Source organism: Salvelinus fontinalis, chromosome 9, assembly GCF_029448725.1.
Source record: "Salvelinus fontinalis isolate EN_2023a chromosome 9, ASM2944872v1, whole genome shotgun sequence".
NCBI lineage: Eukaryota > Metazoa > Chordata > Actinopteri > Salmoniformes > Salmonidae > Salvelinus > Salvelinus fontinalis.
The window spans coordinates 8,132,061-8,152,401 of record NC_074673.1 but is presented as its reverse complement, the minus strand read 5'-3'; the positions used below and the strand labels follow the sequence as shown (position 1 = coordinate 8,152,401).

Genomic DNA, 20,341 nt, shown 5'->3' with positions numbered 1-20,341 from the left:
TTATAGTAGGAGAGGAACTATTATGTATAATCTAAGTCAAATAGATGATCATGTTGTCATTTACAAATCGACACAAATCGACACAGTGACATTAGTTGCTCAATATAATATAATTAGACATGTATAAACAATAAGAAAAGCAGCCATTTAAAAGGCTACATAAAATATAAATCATGAGCCAATAGCCTGGCATGTGGTCCCTACTGATCTCCTCACTCAGTGAATGGTCCATAACGGAAGCAGGCCAGAATCGAATAACCACTTTCTCTCTAAACAATTCTCATCCAATTATGTCCCCAAGCCTTTCATCTCAAGTTACTGCGCTCGCTCTGCGCACTGGGTGACCGCGACCACCTTGTGCCGCATTACTCGTTTTTGCAAAATATCAAGCGATCAAGCCGCAATCTATTTTTAGAAGCCGAACGAGGCGGTGGTTTGTATGGTCGGTGTTATGCTTTCAGATTGTTGCCATGAGCCGATCATTTATGGTGCGTAAACTCATTTGGAGACGGGCCGGGCGCAGTGTGTGTATCCAAGCAACAAGCTTCAGCAAACTCAAAGGGATAAAGGTTACATTTACAGTAGATGAACGGGGAGGTGGATTGTCGAACATTATTCAGGCACCCAGTGCAAGCTTAGAGATTCTGCTGGGATTCATATTTTTGTCTTTAACACCAGATGTAGATCATGTGGGGAGTTAATCAACACTTTTATGGAATGTATAACTGAGTGGAATTATTTACAAATGATGATGACAGATTTTAAACCCGGACCTCTGTATTTCTTTGATCAGGTAACCAATAAATATACTATTTATTATTAACTATATCATGCAACAGAGGAAACTGGGACAATGGATAATCATTTTCACAACTTCTTCAGCCAACAGGACTGGGACGTAAGAAGTGCCCCAGAATGCCCTTGGAGCATTGCTTTGATCTAGCAAATGGGGGCGTGCGCTTGGCACCAATCAGAAGGTAGGCTAAACTCATATAGACGTTATACATGTTAGACCGTGCTGGACTGGGCAAGTCCAGTCATTCTACATGTTAGACCGTGCTGGACTGGGCAAGTCCAGTCATTCTACATGTTAGACCGTGCTGGACTGGGCCATTCCAGTCATTCTACATGTTAGACCGTGCTGCACTGGGCCATTCCAGTCATTATACATGTTAGACCGTGCTGCACTGGGCCATTCCAGTCATTCTACATGTTAGACTGTGCTGGACTGGGCAAGTCCAGTCATTCTACATGTTAGACCGTGCTGCACTGGGCCATTCCAGTCATTATACATGTTAGACCGTGCTGGACTGGGCAAGTCCAGTCATTCTACATGTTAGACCGTGCTGCACTGGGCCATTCCAGTCATTCTACATGTTAGACTGTGCTGGACTGGGCAAGTCCAGTCATTCTACATGTTAGACCGTGCTGGACTGGGCAAGTCCAGTCATTCTACATGTTAGACCGTGCTGGACTGGGCCATTCCAGTCATTCTACATGTTAGACCGTGCTGGACTGGGCCATTCCAGTCATTCTACATGTTAGACCGTGCTGGACTGGGCCATTCCAGTCATTCTACATGTTAGACCGTGCTGGACTGGGCCATTCCAGTCATTCTACATGTTAGACCGTGCTGGACTGGGCCATTCCAGTCATTCTACATGTTAGACCGTGCTGGACTGGGCCATTCCAGTCATCGGCGGCCTGATTGGTGCACCACCTTTCTTCCTATCCCTAGCAAACACAGCTGACTTAACTACTTGCATTTTTAACTGAATATCATGATTAGTTGATTATTAAATTCTGGTGTGGGGCTGGGACAAAACTGTGACATCAATCAGGCCCACCCCGAGGACTGGAGTTGCCCAGGCCAGAATTATATGTCTGTTTTGTGTGTGCTTGATTTATGATTTATAAATTAACAAACCTTAATTTCAATATTTTCTATTCTAATTTAAACTCTATGCGCTCACAGTGAGTGTGTTAACGATGACAAATATGAAGCAAAGAATGAAGACAATGCACACAAAGTGCAAAATAATCCCTCTACCACTGGTAAACCAGATACCTGGCCCTCTATCAACGGAGCGTTGGACATGGGTGGTGATGAGAGGAATCCGGAGGCCGCGGCGGTGCCAGCAGACTGGTTGGATGACATGGACCCGATGGATGCATACAAGCATATGGCCCCTCAGTTGTTGAGCGAGTTGGGGAGTGTGCTTTTGCAGTATGAAGGGAGTGAGGAGGGATGTATTCCACACGGCCTTGTGAACGTTCTGAATTACTCATGGAAGGATTTGACCGCAGGGGCAGTTCATGTCAAACCATCTTGGAAGTTGGGTGTCGGCAGCGGGAGTGGTGATGGCGGGAAACCTTGCAAGTCGAAGTGCTCCATGAATTTCGATGACACTCTTCGGCAGATGGCGGGAAAGAGAAAGACAAAACAGAAACCGTCCAAGATGGAAAATGGGTCTGAGAGGCAGCCTCAAGACTCCAATTTACGCAAAAGATCCTCAGTTTCCCATGCACAAAAAGGTGAACCCTCAACATGAACTCGTCATCACTCACCCACTGCATTAGTTGACATCTTTTCTAATAGGAAGTCAAATTATGACTTTGAAAAAAGTCTCACATTTACACAGTACAATTCCACAGGCCATCTACTTTAATTAACCAAACTCACCATGGCCACTTTAGACCTGGGATAAGTAATGAAAATTACTTAGAGAGGTTGGTTTACAGGAGAGATTGTTGGTCTACAGGCCACAGGTGTTTATAAAAGGCCTTAGTCAGTTAAAACCAGTTCCTGCCTTTTGACTTTCCCTGCTTAATAATTCACTCACACTCATCTGGGGTATTATGGGTGTTACTGAAACAACGGGTGGATGATTCTCTTGAAGCTCCCTCTTAGTTCTATAAGTGATCCTTTAACAATACACAAAGTCTAGTGTTCAGGAAATACATGTAGGCTAGTGTTCAGGAAATACATGAAGGCTAGTGTTCAGGAAATACATGTAGCCTAGTGTTCAGGAAATACATGAAGTCTAGTGTTCAGGAAATACATGTAGGCTAGTGTTCAGGAAATACATGTAGGCTAGTGTTCAGGAAATACATGTAGCCTAGTGTTCAGGAAATACATGCAGCGTAGTGTTCAGGAAATACATGTAGCCTAGTGTTCAGGAAATACATGTAGCCTAGTGTTTAGGAAATACATGTAGCCTAGTGTTCAGGAAATACATGTAGCGTAGTGTTCAGGAAATACATGCAGTGTAGTGTTCAGGAAATACATGTAGGCTAGTGTTCAGGAAATACATGTAGCCTAGTGTTCAGGAAATACATGTAGGCTAGTGTTCAGGAAATACATGTAGCCTAGTGTTCAGGAAATACATGTAGGCTAGTGTTCAGGAAATACATGTAGGCTAGTGTTCAGGAAATACATGTATGCTAGGGTTGAGGAAATTCATGTAGCCTAGTGTTCAGGAAATACATGCAGGCTAGGGTTGAGGAAATACATGCAGGCTAGTGTTCAGGAAATACATGTATGCTAGTGTTCAGGAAATACATGCAGGCTAGTGTTCAGGAAATACATGCAGGCTAGGGTTGAGGAAATACATGTAGGCTAGTGTCTTTTGTGTCCAAATTGACATTCCCATCAAGCTGTTTTTCAACAATTTCCTTCCAGCTCATGTGGCCACAACTATAAGTTTCTCCATCTCTTCAAAAACCTATGAAGAGCAAGGTAGGACATTACCCCACACACTATGTTACTCCTAGACATTTCTATGCAGACAATATACCTGATTAGGGGCTCCCAAGTGACGAAGGGGTCTAAGGCACTACATCTCAGTGCTATAGGCATCACTACAGACACCCTGGTTCGAATCTGGTATTGTGATTGGGTGTCCCATAGGGGCGGCTCACGATTGGCCCAGCGTCGTCCAGGTTTGGCCGGTGTAGACCGTCATTGTAAATAAGAATTTGTTCTTAAAACTGACTTGCCTAGTTTAAAAATAATTAAATGTTAAAAAATGTACGGTACAGAGCAGTAGTAGTGCTGCCTCAGCTTTATCAGCTCTAGCAACTGAGCCACAGCTGGAACCCAAAGCCAAGGTCGTGGGTTCAATTCCCGCAGGGAGAATACACACTCATAAAATAAATGTATGCGCTCACTGTACAGCAAGTAACTTTTGGATGAAAAGCAATTTGTTAAGTGGCACGTGTTATCTTATCATTTGACTTAGTGTGTGGTAGATGGACATTTAGTGTACCCACATTGTGCCCTTGAGCAATGCACTTAACCTCACAACATGCTCTCCATTCAGGGGCCGCTGACTACACTACTGCTTGACACTGTGCTTCTATTTACCGTGTGTGAGATGTGCGCTATCAGCGAAGGGGGGGGGGGGGGGTTTCAGAACAAAAATACCCATTATACGCTGTAGCCTATGGACAATAAAGTAGTATTGTATTGTACATGCAGGTTGGATCGTCCAGCCTAAGGAGCCAATCCATGAGGAACCTCAGTGGACTAAGCTGTGTCGTTGGGTGGTAGAGAGGCTACAACTGGCTAAGATACCCATGTATGAACGTCTATTCTATTCTATTATGTTGTAGAGATCTTCACTATGTTATTAGCCATGTTACAATCCCCACCAAACAGGTTCATCGCATTGGTACGATGCGTGTTTGACATTCATGCCAGCGACCTGGGTTCACTTCCCTGCTGTTCCCTCTACAATATTGTATTCTATTTCCACAGCTTTTCCTGCTACACAACATATCCCCATGTCACCCTAATGGCTCTTTCAATTCCTTTGAGTGTGCCAATTTGTCCATGTGTATGACTTGAGTATGATACAGTATGACTTCATTTAGAAAACAGACAACGGAGCAGGCAGAGAGTGGGCTGAACAAACCACCCATCCTCCGTCACTATGGGGATGCCAAGCCACATGTTAAACACCAGAAGAAGACAGGAGGAGGAAGCGGAGGAGGAGGCAAGACCTGGCCTTACCCTCAGATACCAGAGGTGAACCAGGAGGACCAAGATTCACCGCGGCAGAAACTACACTACAGGATAAATGATGGTTCCTCCTTACTATAGTATCCTTTCTCACGTTTCCAACTAAAGCTGTTTCATTCCAGGATGTTACTTTGCTACTGACCTCATTCACTAATCTTCACAGATCTGACAGCACTAGGTATGGGAAAGCTATATGAGAGAAACTAGAAACCAGTTGTCTGAGATCTGTGAAGGCAAGGAATCAGGGCAGTGGGGAGGGGAACATCTTCCTAAAATTAAACTCAACACTGATGTTTAAATCTCTAATATCTAAATCTAAATGTGTCAATCTAGCCGTCACCTTGACCCTTCCCAGCTACCCGTCTGGTTTTGTAGCAGTGTGTCAGAGCCACTCGGGTCTGTCCTGTGGAGGGTTCTATACTAACGTGTTCAGTGACCAACTCAGCCCTGTTACACTGGCCAGCATCACCGCAGTAGGACGGGGCGCCGTCACACACCCACTCAGGTAAACACATGGTAAATGGTTAAAGATTCAACAGAATTTTCAAACAATAAAGTTAACAGAAATAGGGGCACTAATAACAGTATGTACAGTATCTGACTCGAAGGACCCATTTATTTATTACTAATGAATGAGTTGAGCTGAGCTAGGTTCCTGGTTCAGCTAAGGCTGACGCATGCTTCCCAGTCGAAACAGTTCACTCATATATTATCATAACAGTTTGTGACGTTTTTGTTCATGTTGGTCTCCGGCTGTCCCCCCCCCCCGGGCTGTTCCCCCCCCCGGCTGTTCTTGCACACAACACTGTTTCTTGAGGCAAGTCGAAGTTCAGTAGCCGATGTCTACGATGATTGGTCAACACTACTACTCCTAGTAGGAGTGGGAACATGAAGTGTTTCTTGTCATTCAACGAGAGACGATTAGTTGTAATGCTTTTTTTTTTTCACTTGAGAAATACTGCACCAAACATCTTAGCTAGATGTAAAATTGCTTGACTAAGACCTCTACAAAAAATGCCAAAATGAATGACAGATGTCTTGATTTATCTTAGATTATCTTGGACTATTTTGAGGAAGTGGTTTCTGGCTATGTTTTTGCTACGGTGGCTCAAGAGGGTCTAACAATAGTAATATTAATATTACTAGTAGTAATAGTAATATATTTTCTTGTTTTTAAAGCGAAGGTCTTTCGGGAGTATGCGAGCACAGACAGCCTAGCCAAATTCTGCTAGAAGCAAACCGAACCTCTGTATGAGGAAGCCTTAGATTGGATCAGTGGATTACTACTGGTTAGTTCGAGGCGTAGATCACATGAAAGGATCTTTTATCACAGGAGGTTGATGGCACCTTAATTGAGGAGGACCGGCTCGTGGTAATGACTGGAACCGAATCGGTGGAATGGTATCAAATACATCAAACACATGGTTTCCATGTGTTTGATGCCATTCCATTGACTCCGTTCCAGACATTATTATGAGCCGTCCTCCTCTCAACAGCCTCCACTGGTCTTTAATCAATGGATCCCCGGGGATTATGTTAGCTGGCAGTAAACACTGTGTGCTTATTGTGAGTATGTCTGCTGTGAGTAAAGCAGACATAGATGGATCTACTTGCGACCTGTTGTGAACTGTTGTTGTCTGTAGTGGGACTGTTACTGCTGTGTGGGATCAGCGTGGTGGGATGACGTGTGACCCAGAAGGAGCTGTCACTAAGGAATGGATCTGGCAGACTGGGGTTAAGGAGAGGATAGTCATTCAGGTGAGGACCAGGGTTCCATGGGGTCAACTTAATTTCAGTTCAGTCAATACAGGATGTAGATCAACGTAAATGAGAAAATTTCCGTTCATAGTTGTCTTTTTAATCTGACCTCACCTAATTTAAGGTAAAGTAAAGAAACCAAGAGTAAGCTAATTAAGCAATAATGCCCGAGGAGGTGTGGTGTACGGTCTGATATACCGCGGCTGTCAGCCAATCAGCATTCAGGGCTTGACCCAACCAGTTTATAATAGGCTATAGTCCAGTTTAGTCCACAACTACTGTTTGTAATCCCTATATCTGTAAGGCCCTTCACTGACAAGCTCAGTCAAGAAGAAGAGGAAGTCCCAGTTGCTGGGCAACGCCGTCATATGATAGCCTCTGGGACAGCGGTACGGGGGCTTGTAACAAAGCAGGGGATGTGGGGCATGACGATGTTACCCACTGATACTGTGATACTCCAACTACGTCATCATGGCTGATCGGTCCATTTCAGTTCTAAAGTGGGCTATTGCCTCTATTGTAATCATAACTTTGAATAGAGGAACAGCCATCCAGTACATTTATCATCAGAGGTGAGAATTTATTTATGCCAATTAGGAATCTCTCTTGTGGTTTAGTTAGGATTAAGATAGGGTTGAAATCGGATTAGGTTAGGATTAAGACAGAATTAAGATAGGGTTTAGTTAGGATTAAGATAGGATTAGGATGGGATTTAGATAGGGTTTAGTTAGGATTAAGATAGGATTTAGATAGGGTTTAGTTAGGATTAAGATAGGATTTAATTAGGATTAAGATAGGATTAAGATAGGGTTTAGTTAGGATTAAGATAGGATTAAAATCGGGTTTAGTTAAGATTAAGATATTTTTAAGCGAAGTGGCATTCCATAACTTTTCGTTATATTCTTATTTTTTCCCAGGTGTCTGATCAGATCTCCGTACGGATGTTGAGCGGTACCTGTACCACCCTCAGCTTTAAGAGTCAGAATGAGAGTGTCCAGCTCCCACTGTCCCCCCTGCCCAACATCATCCCAACTAAAGAAGCCGTGAGAAAACACTGTGATGATGATGATGATGATGATATATTAGAGCTATTTCAGGCTTAATGTGTTGATGATGGCTGGTGATGGCCAAATCTGATTGGTAAACGGTTGCTGACTGGTGAATCTGATTGGTGAACGGTTGGTGACTGGTGAATCTGATTGGTGAACGGTTGGTGACTGGTGAATCTGACTGGTGAACGGTTGGTGACTAGTGAATCTGATTGGTAAACGGTTGGTGACTGGTGAATCTGATTGGTGAACGGTTGGTGACTGGTGAATCTGATTGGTGAACGGTTGGTGACTGGTGAATCTGACTGGTGAATGGTTGGTGACTGGTGAATCTGATTGGTGAACGGTTGGTGACTGGTGAATCTGATTGGTGAACGGTTGGTGACTGGTGAATCTGATTGGTGAACGGTTGGTGACTGGTGAATCTGATTGGTGAACGGTTGGTGACTGGTGAATCTGATTGGTGAACGGTTGGTGACTGGTGAATCTGATTGGTGAACGGTTGGTGACTGGTGAATCTGATTGGTGAACGGTTGGTGACTGGTGAATCTGATTGGTGAACGGTTGGTGACTAGTGAATCTGATTGGTGATTTGTATGAGTTACGTGCTGTCTTCCAGGCCTGTCTGCAGACTGAGGGGGCGTTCACCTCTCTGGCAGCCCAGGAGCTCTCCCTGAGTAAGAAGCACCAGAAGAACCAGGACCAGCCCAGAGACAGCAAGAGGGTAAGACATTTTAAAGAGGATCTATCACATTTCTTTAACTAAGAAGCTCCTTGAGAACCCATATTTTACAATAACGACCTGGCTAAGAAGACATCAGTTAGGATTTCATCTCATTGAGTGGTGTTTCCAATGTCTGTACTAGTCTCTCTTGACCAACATTCATACACAATAAGATTTTGATTATGCACCAGGTTTCAGTGCGTTCCAGTGAGGTGCTGACCCGGGAGGTGGAGAAGCTGGAAGAACCCTGTCCCTTCAGGAGAGGAGGAGGACGGGCAGGACGAGAGCTGAAAAGACTCCAGAGAAGAATATGTAATATCCTGGACGACTGGCTGGAGTTCTACCGGGTCGCCACAGGTACAAAAGGGTTTATTTAAATGTGTTTATTAGAGACATAATTATTCTCTTTTACAATAACAGGTCAAGGGTGAAGAGTTCCACTGGAGCTTTTTCTAAATCTTATATGAAGTACAGCATCATCAAAAGGTTTGTGATTACTTTCCGGTTCTTAGTTATATACGTCATCTCCTTTATTACATTTTTACTTAACTAGGCAAGTCAGTTAAGAACAAATTGTTATTTACAATGACAGCCTACCCCGGCCCGATTGTGTGCCGCCCTACGGTACTCCCATTCACGGCCAGTTGTGATACAGCCCGGGATCGAACCAGGGTCTCTAGCGACACCTCTAGCACTGAGCTGCAGTGTCTTAGACCGCTGCACCACACGGGAGCTCCTATCATATATAATAATATATACCCTTTAGCAGATTTTTTTATCCAAAGTGACGGTCATGTGTGCATACATTTTATGCATCGTGGCCCCAGGAATCAAACTCACTATCCTGACGTTGCAAGCGTTATGTTCTACCAACTGAGCTACAGAGGACCACAAACCCACTATGAGTCTCCTTCATGAAGTCCTGACCATCTTCTGTTGCCCATCAGGTATCAAGTGCCCAGATATAGAGCGGATGTCTGATGGTCCAATGCGGCCCAGACTGAAGAGAGAGGGCCAGTCAGCAGCCCTGCCCTCCCTCCACCCCACCACAGGGCTGTCAGACAGTACCCGGGGTCTACCAGAGGGGGGAAGCACTGCGCTACTTGCCAGCACCAGACACCTGCCTCTGTCTGCACCTACAGATGTCCTCCTGCCAGGCTCCACCCACAAGTTGTCATGGTAACATGATGTGACTGATGTGTGTTGTTATAGAAAAAGAGGGATTTTGGATATCGTTGCTGCCAGATGAAAATCTCTTATTTCCAAAACAAACTTTTCAGGAGATGTAAAAAAAAACAGCCATATTTTCCTATTAGCGAAAATACAATTCTGAAACTTCAGAAGCTATTTTGAAGAAATAAATGTGGGTCCTAGAGTTATGACATTCTCAGAGCACATTGAGGGGAGTTCCTGCTTTCAACACGTGAAACAATAAAATAAAATGGGGACTCACAAGGTCTTCATCCGACAGCGACGATATGTAAATTAACAAATTGTTTGTGGACAATTATGTTCAGACTGAAGTCTTGATGATGATGATGATGATGATTCTGTTGATGATGAAGAGTATTATTGATTTGTCAACAGGACATTTTCTCCAAAGAGGCAGGGCAAGGAGGGAAGAGAGGAGCCCCTTCATTTCACACAGTCAGGGACCTTCAGAGTCCACAGCAACATCAGACTGGAGTAAGAACAGAACCCGAACCATACCTCTGTCACTGCCAGAGACAACTCTGCTTCTTCTTCTTCTTCTGACCCTAACAAGGACTACTTCCTCCCTTTCCTTCTGTCCTATGATGATAACCATGTTCTATTCTTTCCACCCCAGGTCTGTAGTGATCCCGAGATGCAGTCCGGAGCTCCGTCTCGCTGCCCAACTCCCCCACTACACATCCTCCAGTCCCTCCACCCCTTACCCCCTCTACAGCCCGTGTCCTGCCCAGCTCAGGGCCGCTCTCCTGGGGTTAGAGGGCCGGACTCACAGGCTGTGTCGCTGTCGCTCCAGGACCATGCCAATCCTGACAGATCAGGAGTATGATGCCTTCATCTGGGGCCAGCCCCCCCACAGTGAACAGATCCTGGTGGTGTGTGTGACACGCCCGCACCAGACCCCCCTCGCCCCTCACATCCCCTTGCTGCCCAATGAGGACATGCTGGAGCTGCTCTACGAGAGGATGAATAAGAACAGGACAATGCCATGCACTCAGGTTGATTTACACACATTTACATGAATAAGAACAGGACCATTTACACGGGGGTTGATTTACATACATTTACATGACGGTACATTCCATATCGGGACGTACAATGTATCTATATAATTCCACTCTTGAGATTACTAGGCGCTGACACACACACACACACACACACACACACACACACACACACACACACACACACACACACACACACACACACACACACACACACACTTTTCATGCTTGACTTTGTCCTCATATTCAGAGTCAGCTGGACTCGTTCCGCCTGGTGAGGTATGAGCTGTCTACAGGGAAGACCTGCCCAGCTGCCCACAATGCACTGCTGCAGCAGAGACACAATGCCGCCCCTGGGATGTTTCTGGTCAGTTGGTCAACAGCTGTCTCTCTCTCTCTCAGCCACGTCCAATTGGTCAACAACTGTCTCTCTCAGCCACGACCAGTTGGTCAACAGCTGTCTCTCTCAGCCACGACCAGTTGGTCAACAGCTGTCTCTCTCAGCCACAACCAGTTGGTCAACAGCTCTCTCTCTCTCAGCCACGACCAGTTGGTCAACAGCTGTCACTCTCTCTCAGCCACGACCAGTTGGTCAACAGCTGTCTCTCTCTCTCAGCCACAACCAGTTGGTCAACAGTTGTCTCTCTCTCTCTCTCTCTCTCTCAGCCACGACCAGTTGGTCAACAGATATCTCTCTCTCAGGCCACGACCAGTTGGTCAACAGCCGTCTCTCTCTCAGCCACGACCAGTTGGTCAACAGCCGTCTCTCTCTCAGCCACGACCAGTTGGTCAACAGCTCTCTCTCTTTCAGCCACGACCAGTTGGTCAACAGCTCTCACTCTCTCAGCCACGACCAGTTGGTCAACAGCTGTGTCTCCCTCAGCCACGACCAGTTGGTCAACAGCTGTCTCTCTCAGCCACGACCAGTTGGTCAACAGCTGTCTCTCTCAGCCACGACCAGTTGGTCAACAGCTGTCTCTCTCTTAGCCACGACCAGTTGGTCAACAGCTCTCCGTCTCTCAGCCACGACCAGTTGGTCAACCGCTCTCTCTCTCTCAGCCACGACCAGTTGGTCAACAGCTGTGTCTCCCTCAGCCACGACAAGTTGGTCTACAGCTGTCTCTCTCTCAGCCACGACAAGTTGGTCTACAGCTGCCTCTCTCTCAGCCACAACCATTTGGTCAACAGCTCTCTCTCTCAGCCACGACCAGTTGGTCAACAGCTGTCTCTCTCAGCCACGACCAGTTGGTCAACAGCCGTCTCTCTCTCAGCCACGACCAGTTGGTCAACAGCCGTCTCTCTCTCAGCCACAACCAGTTGGTCAACAGCTCTCTCTCTCTCAGCCACGACCAGTTGGTCAACAGCTGTCTCTCTCTCAGCCACGACCAGTTGGTCAACAGCTCTCACTCTCTCAGCCACAACCAGTTGGTCAACAGCTCTCTCTCTCTCAGCCACGACCAGTTGGTCAACAGCTCTCTCTCTCTCAGCCACGACCAGTTGGTCAACAGCTGTGTCTCTCTCAGCCACGACCAGTTGGTCAACTGCTCTCTCTCAGCCACGACCAGTTGGTCAACAGCTGTCTCTCTCTCAGCCACGAAAAGTTGGTCTACAGCTGTCTCTCTCTCAGCCACGACCAGTTGGTCAACAGCTGTCACTCTCTCTCAGCCACGAGCAGTTGGTCAACAGCTGTCTCTCTCTCTCAGCCACAACCAGTTGGTCAACAGTTGTCTCTCTCTCTCTCTCAGCCACGACCAGTTGGTCAACAGCTTTCTCTCTCTCTCTTTCTCTCAGCCACGACCAGTTGGTCAACAGCTCTCTCTCTCTCAGCCACAATCATTTGGTCAACAGCTGTCTCTCTCTCAGCCACGTCCAGTTGGTCAACAGCTGTCTCTCTCTCTCAGCCACGACCAGTTGGTCAACAGCTGTCTCTCTCTTAAACACAACCAGTTGGTCAACAGCTGTCTCTCTCTCGCTCTCAGCCACGACCAGGTGGTCACAGCTGTCTCTCTCTCAGCCACGACCAGTTGGTCAACAGCTGTCTCTCTCTCTCGCTCAGCCACGACCAGTTGGTCAACAGCTGTCTCTCTCTCTTGCTCAGCCACGACCAGTTGGTCAACAGTTGTCTCTCTCTCAGCCACGACCAGTTGGTCAACAGTTGTCTCTCTCTCAGCCACAACCAGTTGGTCAACAGCTGTCTCTCTCTTAACCACAACCAGTTGGTCAACAGCTGTCTCTCTCTCAGCCATGACCAGTTGGTCAACAGCTGTCTCTCTCTCAGCCACAACCAGTTGGTCAACAGCTGTCTCTCTCTCTCTCTCTCAGCCACGACAAGCTGTCTCTCTCTCAGCCACGACTGCTTGGCTGTGGTCCGATTCACTAAAAACCCTTCTGCCCAATTGTTACTCGTACTAATACGCTCCCCCTCACGGATTTAAAATGAATGGACTGGTGGAAGTAATATGATGGAATCTCCCTAAGCTACAACCTTGCTTGCACCAATCAGATGCTGTTAAAATCCATAAGAGGGAGTGAATGAGTGCACACTTCTGTGTGAAGGATCAGCACATAGCCCTGATCTTATTCACCTGATATCCACATATTACTGTAGATGGCAGCAAAGAAACACTAATCCAAGAGCTTTGACATCATTATGAAACCAGCTTGGTCTTACTGTGAAGGTAGTTACCTTTTACAAGAACTTCAGTTATCCTATTACTGCAGTGGGCTAAATCAGGGTCACACAGAGTGTTTCTTGGTAGTCAAACAAATCTACTTTGAAACAGAAGTATACACCTCACACACACGGTACTGGGCTTAAAAAAAGAAGACACCTGTACCATGTCAGATATAGAGTAGAAATGTATTACATTTTGAGTTTGCATTCAAATATTACACTTTATATACATCACAGAAGACTGAAACATAACAAAACTGTTTGACATTGAAACACCAGATTTTTGTCATGTTTAAAAAAAAAAATCTTTATTAATTATGAAATTAAGACAACATATTAATAACATTCCACCCATGAGGCCTCTAAGGCATTTGACTGCAGGAAAGGGCTACTTACTGAAAATGAGCCAACCTGGCTGGGCGTGAAGATAAGATAGTTTCACTCTGTCTGTCTTCAATATGCTAATAACGTAACTGTCTTTAATAAAGACTCTTTGATGGATCTACATACCAGAATTATAAATCAAAGTGGCACATAGTTATTTTGACGTGGAACACTGCCGACACGTATGAGACGTTATGTATATAGGCTTATAGACTTTCTCTTCTTCTCTTACCGTTTGCGTACAGGAACAGCCGCTGCTGTAGACTAACTAATGAAGAACAGGCTAGTCAGGTTCTTCTGTTGTAAACCTGAGACCAGGTTACAATATGAATGACTGACTGACATCTGGCTTGCCTAGATAGGATGAACCCTGGTTAAACCAGAGAAGGGAAACAATGGTGAGCTCAGCATTCAGGCTGGTTCAAATAAGCTGAATAAAATACTTTAGGACCGATGGCGGGTCAGAACAGCGAGAAACAGAGGATTAGGATAAAGCTGTGCTGTTGAGTTACAGTCATTTTAAGTGGGTGTCTTTTTTTTTTTTTTTTACTTTTTTTTAAAAAACTTTTTTTTGCTAATTTCCTTTGGAAACAATCATTATCAACAAGTCTCCGTCAGTCTATAAGATGTTTCTGTTTATTCATTCAACAGATGTACATCAGAGGGAAGCTGCTGTTCGCTGACTACATCTTCAACGGCTACAGCTGCTCAGTGAGGGATCTCCACAAGCAGATCTCTAAAACTAGAGGGGACTACAGACAGGGCCAGAGCCTGCCCTCAGACTACAAGTTCAGGTAAAAGCTACTGAAGTGATACTTACCTACTGCCATTGTGCCCTTCAGCAAGGCACTTGCTAAACCCGTAACCTGCTCCAGGGACCAGGGTGCTGCTTCTTGTGATCATATTTCACACGACTTCTGAGAAAATTAATTGAATATTATTATAATTTTTTGTTGTTGTATTTATATAGCCCTTCGTACATCAGCTGCTATCTCAAAGTGCTGTACAGAAATCCAGCCTAAAACCCCAAACAGCAAACAATTCAGGTGTAGAAGCACGGTGGCTAGGAAAAACTCCCTAGAAAGGCCAAAACCTAGGAAGAAACCTAGAGAGGAACCAGGCTATGAGAGTTTGGCCAGTCCTCTTCTGGCTGTGCCGGGTGGAGATTATAACAGAACATGGCCAAGATGTTCATAAATGACCAGCATGGTCAAATAATAATAATCACAGTAGTTGTCGAGGGAGCAGCACCTCAGGAGTAAATGTTAGTTGGCCGTTCAATTGAGTTGAACGGGAACAATACCCTCTCTCCTGTGTTGGCAGTGCCCAGGTGAAGAGTCCAGCTGTTGGGGACCCACCTGGCCACCAGGGGGCTCAGAAAGTCCCTGATGAACGAAGAGACATCTCTCATGGAACACCTGCCCTGTTAGAGAAGGGAAAAGTCCCTGATGGACGAGGAGACATCTCTCATGGAACACCTGCCCTGTTAGAGAAGGGAAAAGTCCCTGATGGACGAGGAGACATCTCTCATGGAACACCTGCCCTGTTAGAGAAGGGAAAAGTCCCTGATGGACGAGGAGACATCTCTCATGGAACACCTGCCCTGTTAGAGAAGGGAAAAGTCCCTGATGGACGAAGAGACATCTCTCATGGAACACCTGCCCTGTTAGAGAAGGGAAAAGTCCCAAACCAGTGAGCGGTACGTACATAAACCTAATACTCTGTGGTACAAGTATTACCCCCTGTTACCTCTAGTATCATTACTTAACGTTGTGATTGACCTCCTGTTCTCATACCACTTACCCAATATTGTGCTTGTGACACTGGTTTATCAACTATCACTACCTCATTCTTACCCATACTGACAATAGTGCAGGGATTCTTGAAAGACTGGACAATCCCAACTTTGTATCCCCTGAATAGTTTTTCTTAATATTAACAACATTTTAAATGCAAATTGATTTATATCAACTCTGTCAGACACCATATATGGCATTTTATTTAATGTTTTTTTTGTTCAACAAGTGTTTAAAGGCCTTGATTGTTTCATTCTAACAGAGTTATTCAAAATATGTCATGCAAATCTCCAAAAGTCTTTTTATTTTGGTTTATACCACTGTATAATGCTCCAGGGCTAATTTCATTAGCATTTTGGCATGTTTTTCTAGATTCAAAACATAAAATCAGATTTATAAACAGTATATCTTACGTCTAGCACAGCAAGTACTTCAATAGTTTAAGCATATATTAAAGGACAATGACAAACATATTTTTTCTGAATATTTACCCCCCCCAAAGAAACGATCTTAACGATCTTAGCATTCAGTGAAGGAATTGACAACAGATACTCAAAACAGACATGTTCTTGTCTTTTAAAAGTAAAAGTTCAAAACAAACATTTGTAAAATATGAAAAATTATTCATTTCACAATGTCCAACCAAATATAACCATTCTGTCAGATCTTTCAGCACTCTGGCAGAGTTGACATTAGACAAAAATCTGACAAAGTTGACATTAGACAAAAATCTGACAAAGTTGACAAAATTGCTTATTTTCCTTCTTCATTCAAGTGGAATACAATTTAGTTTTTTCCTCAGTTGCTTTATGACTCTAAAACCTAATTAAAATGAACTCATTTAAACCAACATCTATATTCTATTTTAATATCTCAGGGAGATGGAGTTGACAGGTTATGGTAGTGACCATGGTGATTTCAATATTGTTTGTTTAAATCAATCAAAAGTAGAGAACTTTACAGACCACCAATGGTCTTGTTGACTACATGTAATGAGGACATTAATAAGGGGTCCTTATGTTATAGCTGGCCCTGCTCATTCCTGATTCATTTAGGATTTTAGTTGACCATTTCTGGGGGGAATCACAGCTTTTAGAAAAATATTTGCAAGTAAATATATTCTCAAAAAAACTGTGACACTTTTTGGGGAAGTTTTAAATTGTAATCTTTTGCACCGGACAAGAGCATTTTCTGTCAGAGAGCCCACATGGAAATTAATAAACAAATATAAATATATATTTTTATTTCCCTTTAAATGTAATTTGTTAGGTTCAAATGATTAAACAAAATGCTTTTTTTTTCATGACATTTCCCTGCCAGACAAGGATTTTCCCAACTTTCAAGAATCCCTGAGTGACATCTATGTTTAAAATGTCTAACACGTATTGTAAAGCTGACTTCTTTGTGTTCCAGGAAATTGACTCAGGGACCTGTGACATCATCGGTCACGTTAAAGAGAGACATCACTCTGCTAAAAGCCAAAAAGACTTCTGCTGCAGCCTCACTGCCCGTACTCACACACTGAACAAAAGTCGGCTCATGTCAGACCTGCAAGGTAAGGTCCTTTCTGGTGTCACAAGTCATCAGGAGACACTGGAGAAAAACCTCAACCAGAGCTGGGCTAGCTGGCTGGACATGGACAGTCTGCTGGGAGAGAGGCACTAAGTCTAATATTAGGTGCACTACACTGTAAATGTCATGATGTCATGGGACGTGCTACCTGTCCCAGACCTGCTGTTTTCAACTCTCTAGAGACAGCAGGAGCGGTAGAGATACTCTTAATGATCGGCTATGAAAAGCCAACTGACATTTAATCCTGAGGTGCTGACTTGCTACACCCTCGATAACTTCTGTGATTATTATTATTTGACCATGCTGGTCATTTATGAACATTTGAACATCTTGGCCATGTTCTGTTATAATCTCCACCCGGCACAGCCAGAAGAGGACTGGCCACCCCTCATAGCCTGGTTCCTCTCTAGGTTTCTTCCTAGGTTTTGGCCTTTCTAGGGAGTTTTTCCTAGCCACCGTGCTTCTACACCTGCATTGCTTGCTGTTTGGGGTTTTAGGCTGGGTTTCTGTACAGCACTTCGAGATATCAGCTGATGTACGAAGCGCTATATAAATACATTTGATTTGATTTGATTTGAGATCTGTATTACATCGATAACTGTCTTGCACACGTCTTGTTTTGACTGAGTTGAATTCAACGAAGCAATGCTACACATACTGTAAATCACAGCACTTTATAGAACTCAGTTGCGTCATGGAAAGATGTTCCTTATTTTTCTACGGTCTACAAATAAAGACTGTTGTCAATATGTGGACTGTTGTTTCCATATTCTCTGTCTTCATATCCTCCAGGAACAAATGAAAACTGTTTCAAAGTGGGAAAAACCCCTGAATGATGATCTACTGTTATCTGTCTACCAGTACAATTATATCAAACCCAGAGCTATCCCATTTCTTCCTGTTGTGACATCATACTGTTTCAGCTGAGAGAGACACTTCCTGACTGATAAAGTGACTGTGTATCAACCAATGATGAACGAGAGACTGGGAGAGAGAGAGAGAGAGAGAGAGAACTATGGGTGACTCAGTGTTGCCTAATGAGGATTTTTAGAATAGTTTATACTGTGGAATGTTCAGAGTGAGAAATATTCTGATGATAAGAGTGCTGACGTTAGCTTCTTCCCCTACTTCCTCATAGAAATCTGTGACCCGGCAAAGGAACTCCCACGCATTCCTTCATTTTCCACTAAACTCAGTTATTTACTGGCTTTAATTAGCACTGGTGACAGAGAGAAATGTTCAATTTAAGCACAGCATGTGATGCTGAAATGCACATGAAATATTTCAAAGAAGTTTGTGGGCTATTATTTGTATTATTGACCAGTGGTATGAGCTGTGATGACAAATATCAAGCTTCAACTACATCTAGTCTATTATTAATGATGATGACATTATGGTCATGTATAACAAATGAAATGTGTGTACGTAAGGGCCTTGACTTTACCCCAAGTCATGGGACTCAATCTTCCATAATTATTTTGCACCTACAGACTGCCAGATGTTGCATGTATTTGATTTGTGGAGTTAAATGGGAAATCTGAAGTCGCTACCAAACCTGGAATAACTATAGTTTTAATCATGTTTTGTGGAATGTAACTATAGTTACTTTGGAGGTGACTACAATTATTTGAATACAGATCCCAGAAAAGGCATTTGAAAATAAATCTAAGAAAGTAAAAACATTTTTTTTAACTATTTGAAAACAGATCTGTGAAAGCAACTACTAAATGTTAAAAAAATATATTTGAATACAGATTTTAACTAATGGGAGGGTTGTATCTGGAACAGAAACGATCGGATTCAATTAAAGGCAGGGCTGTAGGAGGAACTGCATGTTGCAGATAGAAATAGAACGACTAGAGCAAACACAATCTCCTATTCTATTCCAGTCTATCTGATAGTCATATTTCATCTACACAATACATTTATATCGGAACTGTAACGGCTCTCGTTGGTGGTGGAAAGAGTAGACCAAGGTGCAGCGTGGAAAGTGTTCATGATTTTAATTTAAAAAACACTCAAACAAAATAACAAAGTTGAAAACGAAAATGCACAGTTCTGTCAGGCAACAGTAACTAAACAGAAAACAAGATCCCACAACCTAATGGTGGGAAAAAGGGCTGCCTAAGTATGATCCCCAATCAGAGACAATGATAGATTGGGAACCACACTCGGCCAAAAACAAAGAAACAGAAAACATAGAATTTCCCACCCGAGTCACACCCTGACCTAACCAAACAGAGAATAATAACGATCTCTAAGGTCAGGGCGTGACAGTACCCCCCCCCCCCCCCCCCCCCCCCCCCCCCCCTCCACACACAAAGGTGCGGACTCCGGCCGCAAACCTGAACCTATAGGGGAGGCACCGGGTGGGCATCTACTCTCGGTGGAGGCTCCGGTGCGGGACACAGACCCCGCTCCACTTGAGGCTCCCCCCACTTCGGTGGCGTCTCTGGGGCGGGGAACGTCGCCAGGGCCTCCGGATCGTAAATCGTCGTCGGGGCCTCCAGGCTAGGAACCCCCCCTGTAAGCTCTGGACTGGGGACCGTCGCTGCAGGCTCCGGACCGGGGACCGTCGCTGGAGGCTCCGGGCCATGGATCGTTGCTGGAGGCTCCGTGCCATGGATCGTCGCTGGAGGCTTCGTGCCATGGATCGTCGCTGGAGGCTTCGTGCCATGGATCATCACTGGAGGCTTCGTGCCATGGATCATCACTGGAGGCTTCTTGCCATGGATCGTCACTGGAGGCTTTGTGCCATGGATCATCACTGCAGGCTTCGGGCAATGGAGACGCACCGGAGATCTGAAGCATAGAGCTGGCACAACCCATCCTGGCTGGATGCTCACTATATGCTCACTATAGCCCGGCAAGTGCGGGGCGCTGGCACAGGATGCACTGGGCTGTGAAGGCGCACTGGAGGCATAGTGCGTAGAGCCGGCGCAGGATATCCTGGACCGAAGAGACGCACCGGAGACCAGGAGCGCTGAGCAGGCACAATCCGTCCTGGCTGGATGCCCACTCTAGCATGGCAAATGCGGGGAGCTGGGACAGAGCCCCCCGGGCTGTGAATGCACACTGGAGACAGTGCGCATCACCGCATAACACGGTGCCTGACCGGTCAAACGCTCACCGCGGTAAGCACGGGGAG

The 20,341-nt window shown here is 44.8% G+C and overlaps 2 protein-coding genes across 2 annotated transcripts; both read left to right on the top strand.

The window, feature by feature from the left end:
- Positions 1–23: 23 nt before the first annotated feature.
- Positions 24–10,892, top strand: LOC129861994 (uncharacterized). Its single transcript, XM_055933258.1, has 14 exons — positions 24–793; positions 883–977; positions 1,976–2,535; positions 3,683–3,739; positions 4,481–4,580; positions 4,876–5,103; positions 5,379–5,528; positions 6,667–6,781; positions 7,699–7,824; positions 8,450–8,554; positions 8,746–8,911; positions 9,502–9,733; positions 10,142–10,240; positions 10,383–10,892. The coding sequence occupies exons 1-14, from the start codon at positions 713–715 to the stop codon at positions 10,783–10,785; spliced, it is 2,517 nt and encodes an 838-aa protein (XP_055789233.1). The 5' UTR covers positions 24–712; the 3' UTR covers positions 10,786–10,892.
- LOC129862942 (uncharacterized) lies at positions 10,832–19,381 on the top strand. Its single transcript, XM_055935046.1, has 5 exons — positions 10,832–10,837; positions 11,018–11,134; positions 14,477–14,619; positions 15,149–15,524; positions 17,035–19,381. Exons 1-4 carry the CDS (start codon positions 10,832–10,834, stop codon positions 15,519–15,521), a joined length of 639 nt encoding a protein of 212 aa, XP_055791021.1. The 3' UTR covers positions 15,522–15,524; positions 17,035–19,381.
- The last annotated feature ends 960 nt before the right edge of the window (positions 19,382–20,341 follow it).

Excerpts from the sequence above, each read along its gene's own strand:
- LOC129862942 (XM_055935046.1), top strand. Across the intron at positions 11,135-14,476 it reads CCGCCCCTGGGATGTTTCTG|ATGTACATCAGAGGGAAGCT; the intron begins GTCAGTTGGTCA and ends TTCATTCAACAG. Across the intron at positions 14,620-15,148 it reads CCCTCAGACTACAAGTTCAG|TGCCCAGGTGAAGAGTCCAG; the intron begins GTAAAAGCTACT and ends CTGTGTTGGCAG.
- LOC129861994 (XM_055933258.1), top strand. The coding sequence starts at position 713 with ATGGAATGTATAACTGAGTGGAATTATTTACAAATGATGATGACAGAT. Across the intron at positions 3,740-4,480 it reads AAAAACCTATGAAGAGCAAG|GTTGGATCGTCCAGCCTAAG; the intron begins GTAGGACATTAC and ends TTGTACATGCAG. Across the intron at positions 6,782-7,698 it reads AGGAGAGGATAGTCATTCAG|GTGTCTGATCAGATCTCCGT; the intron begins GTGAGGACCAGG and ends ATTTTTTCCCAG.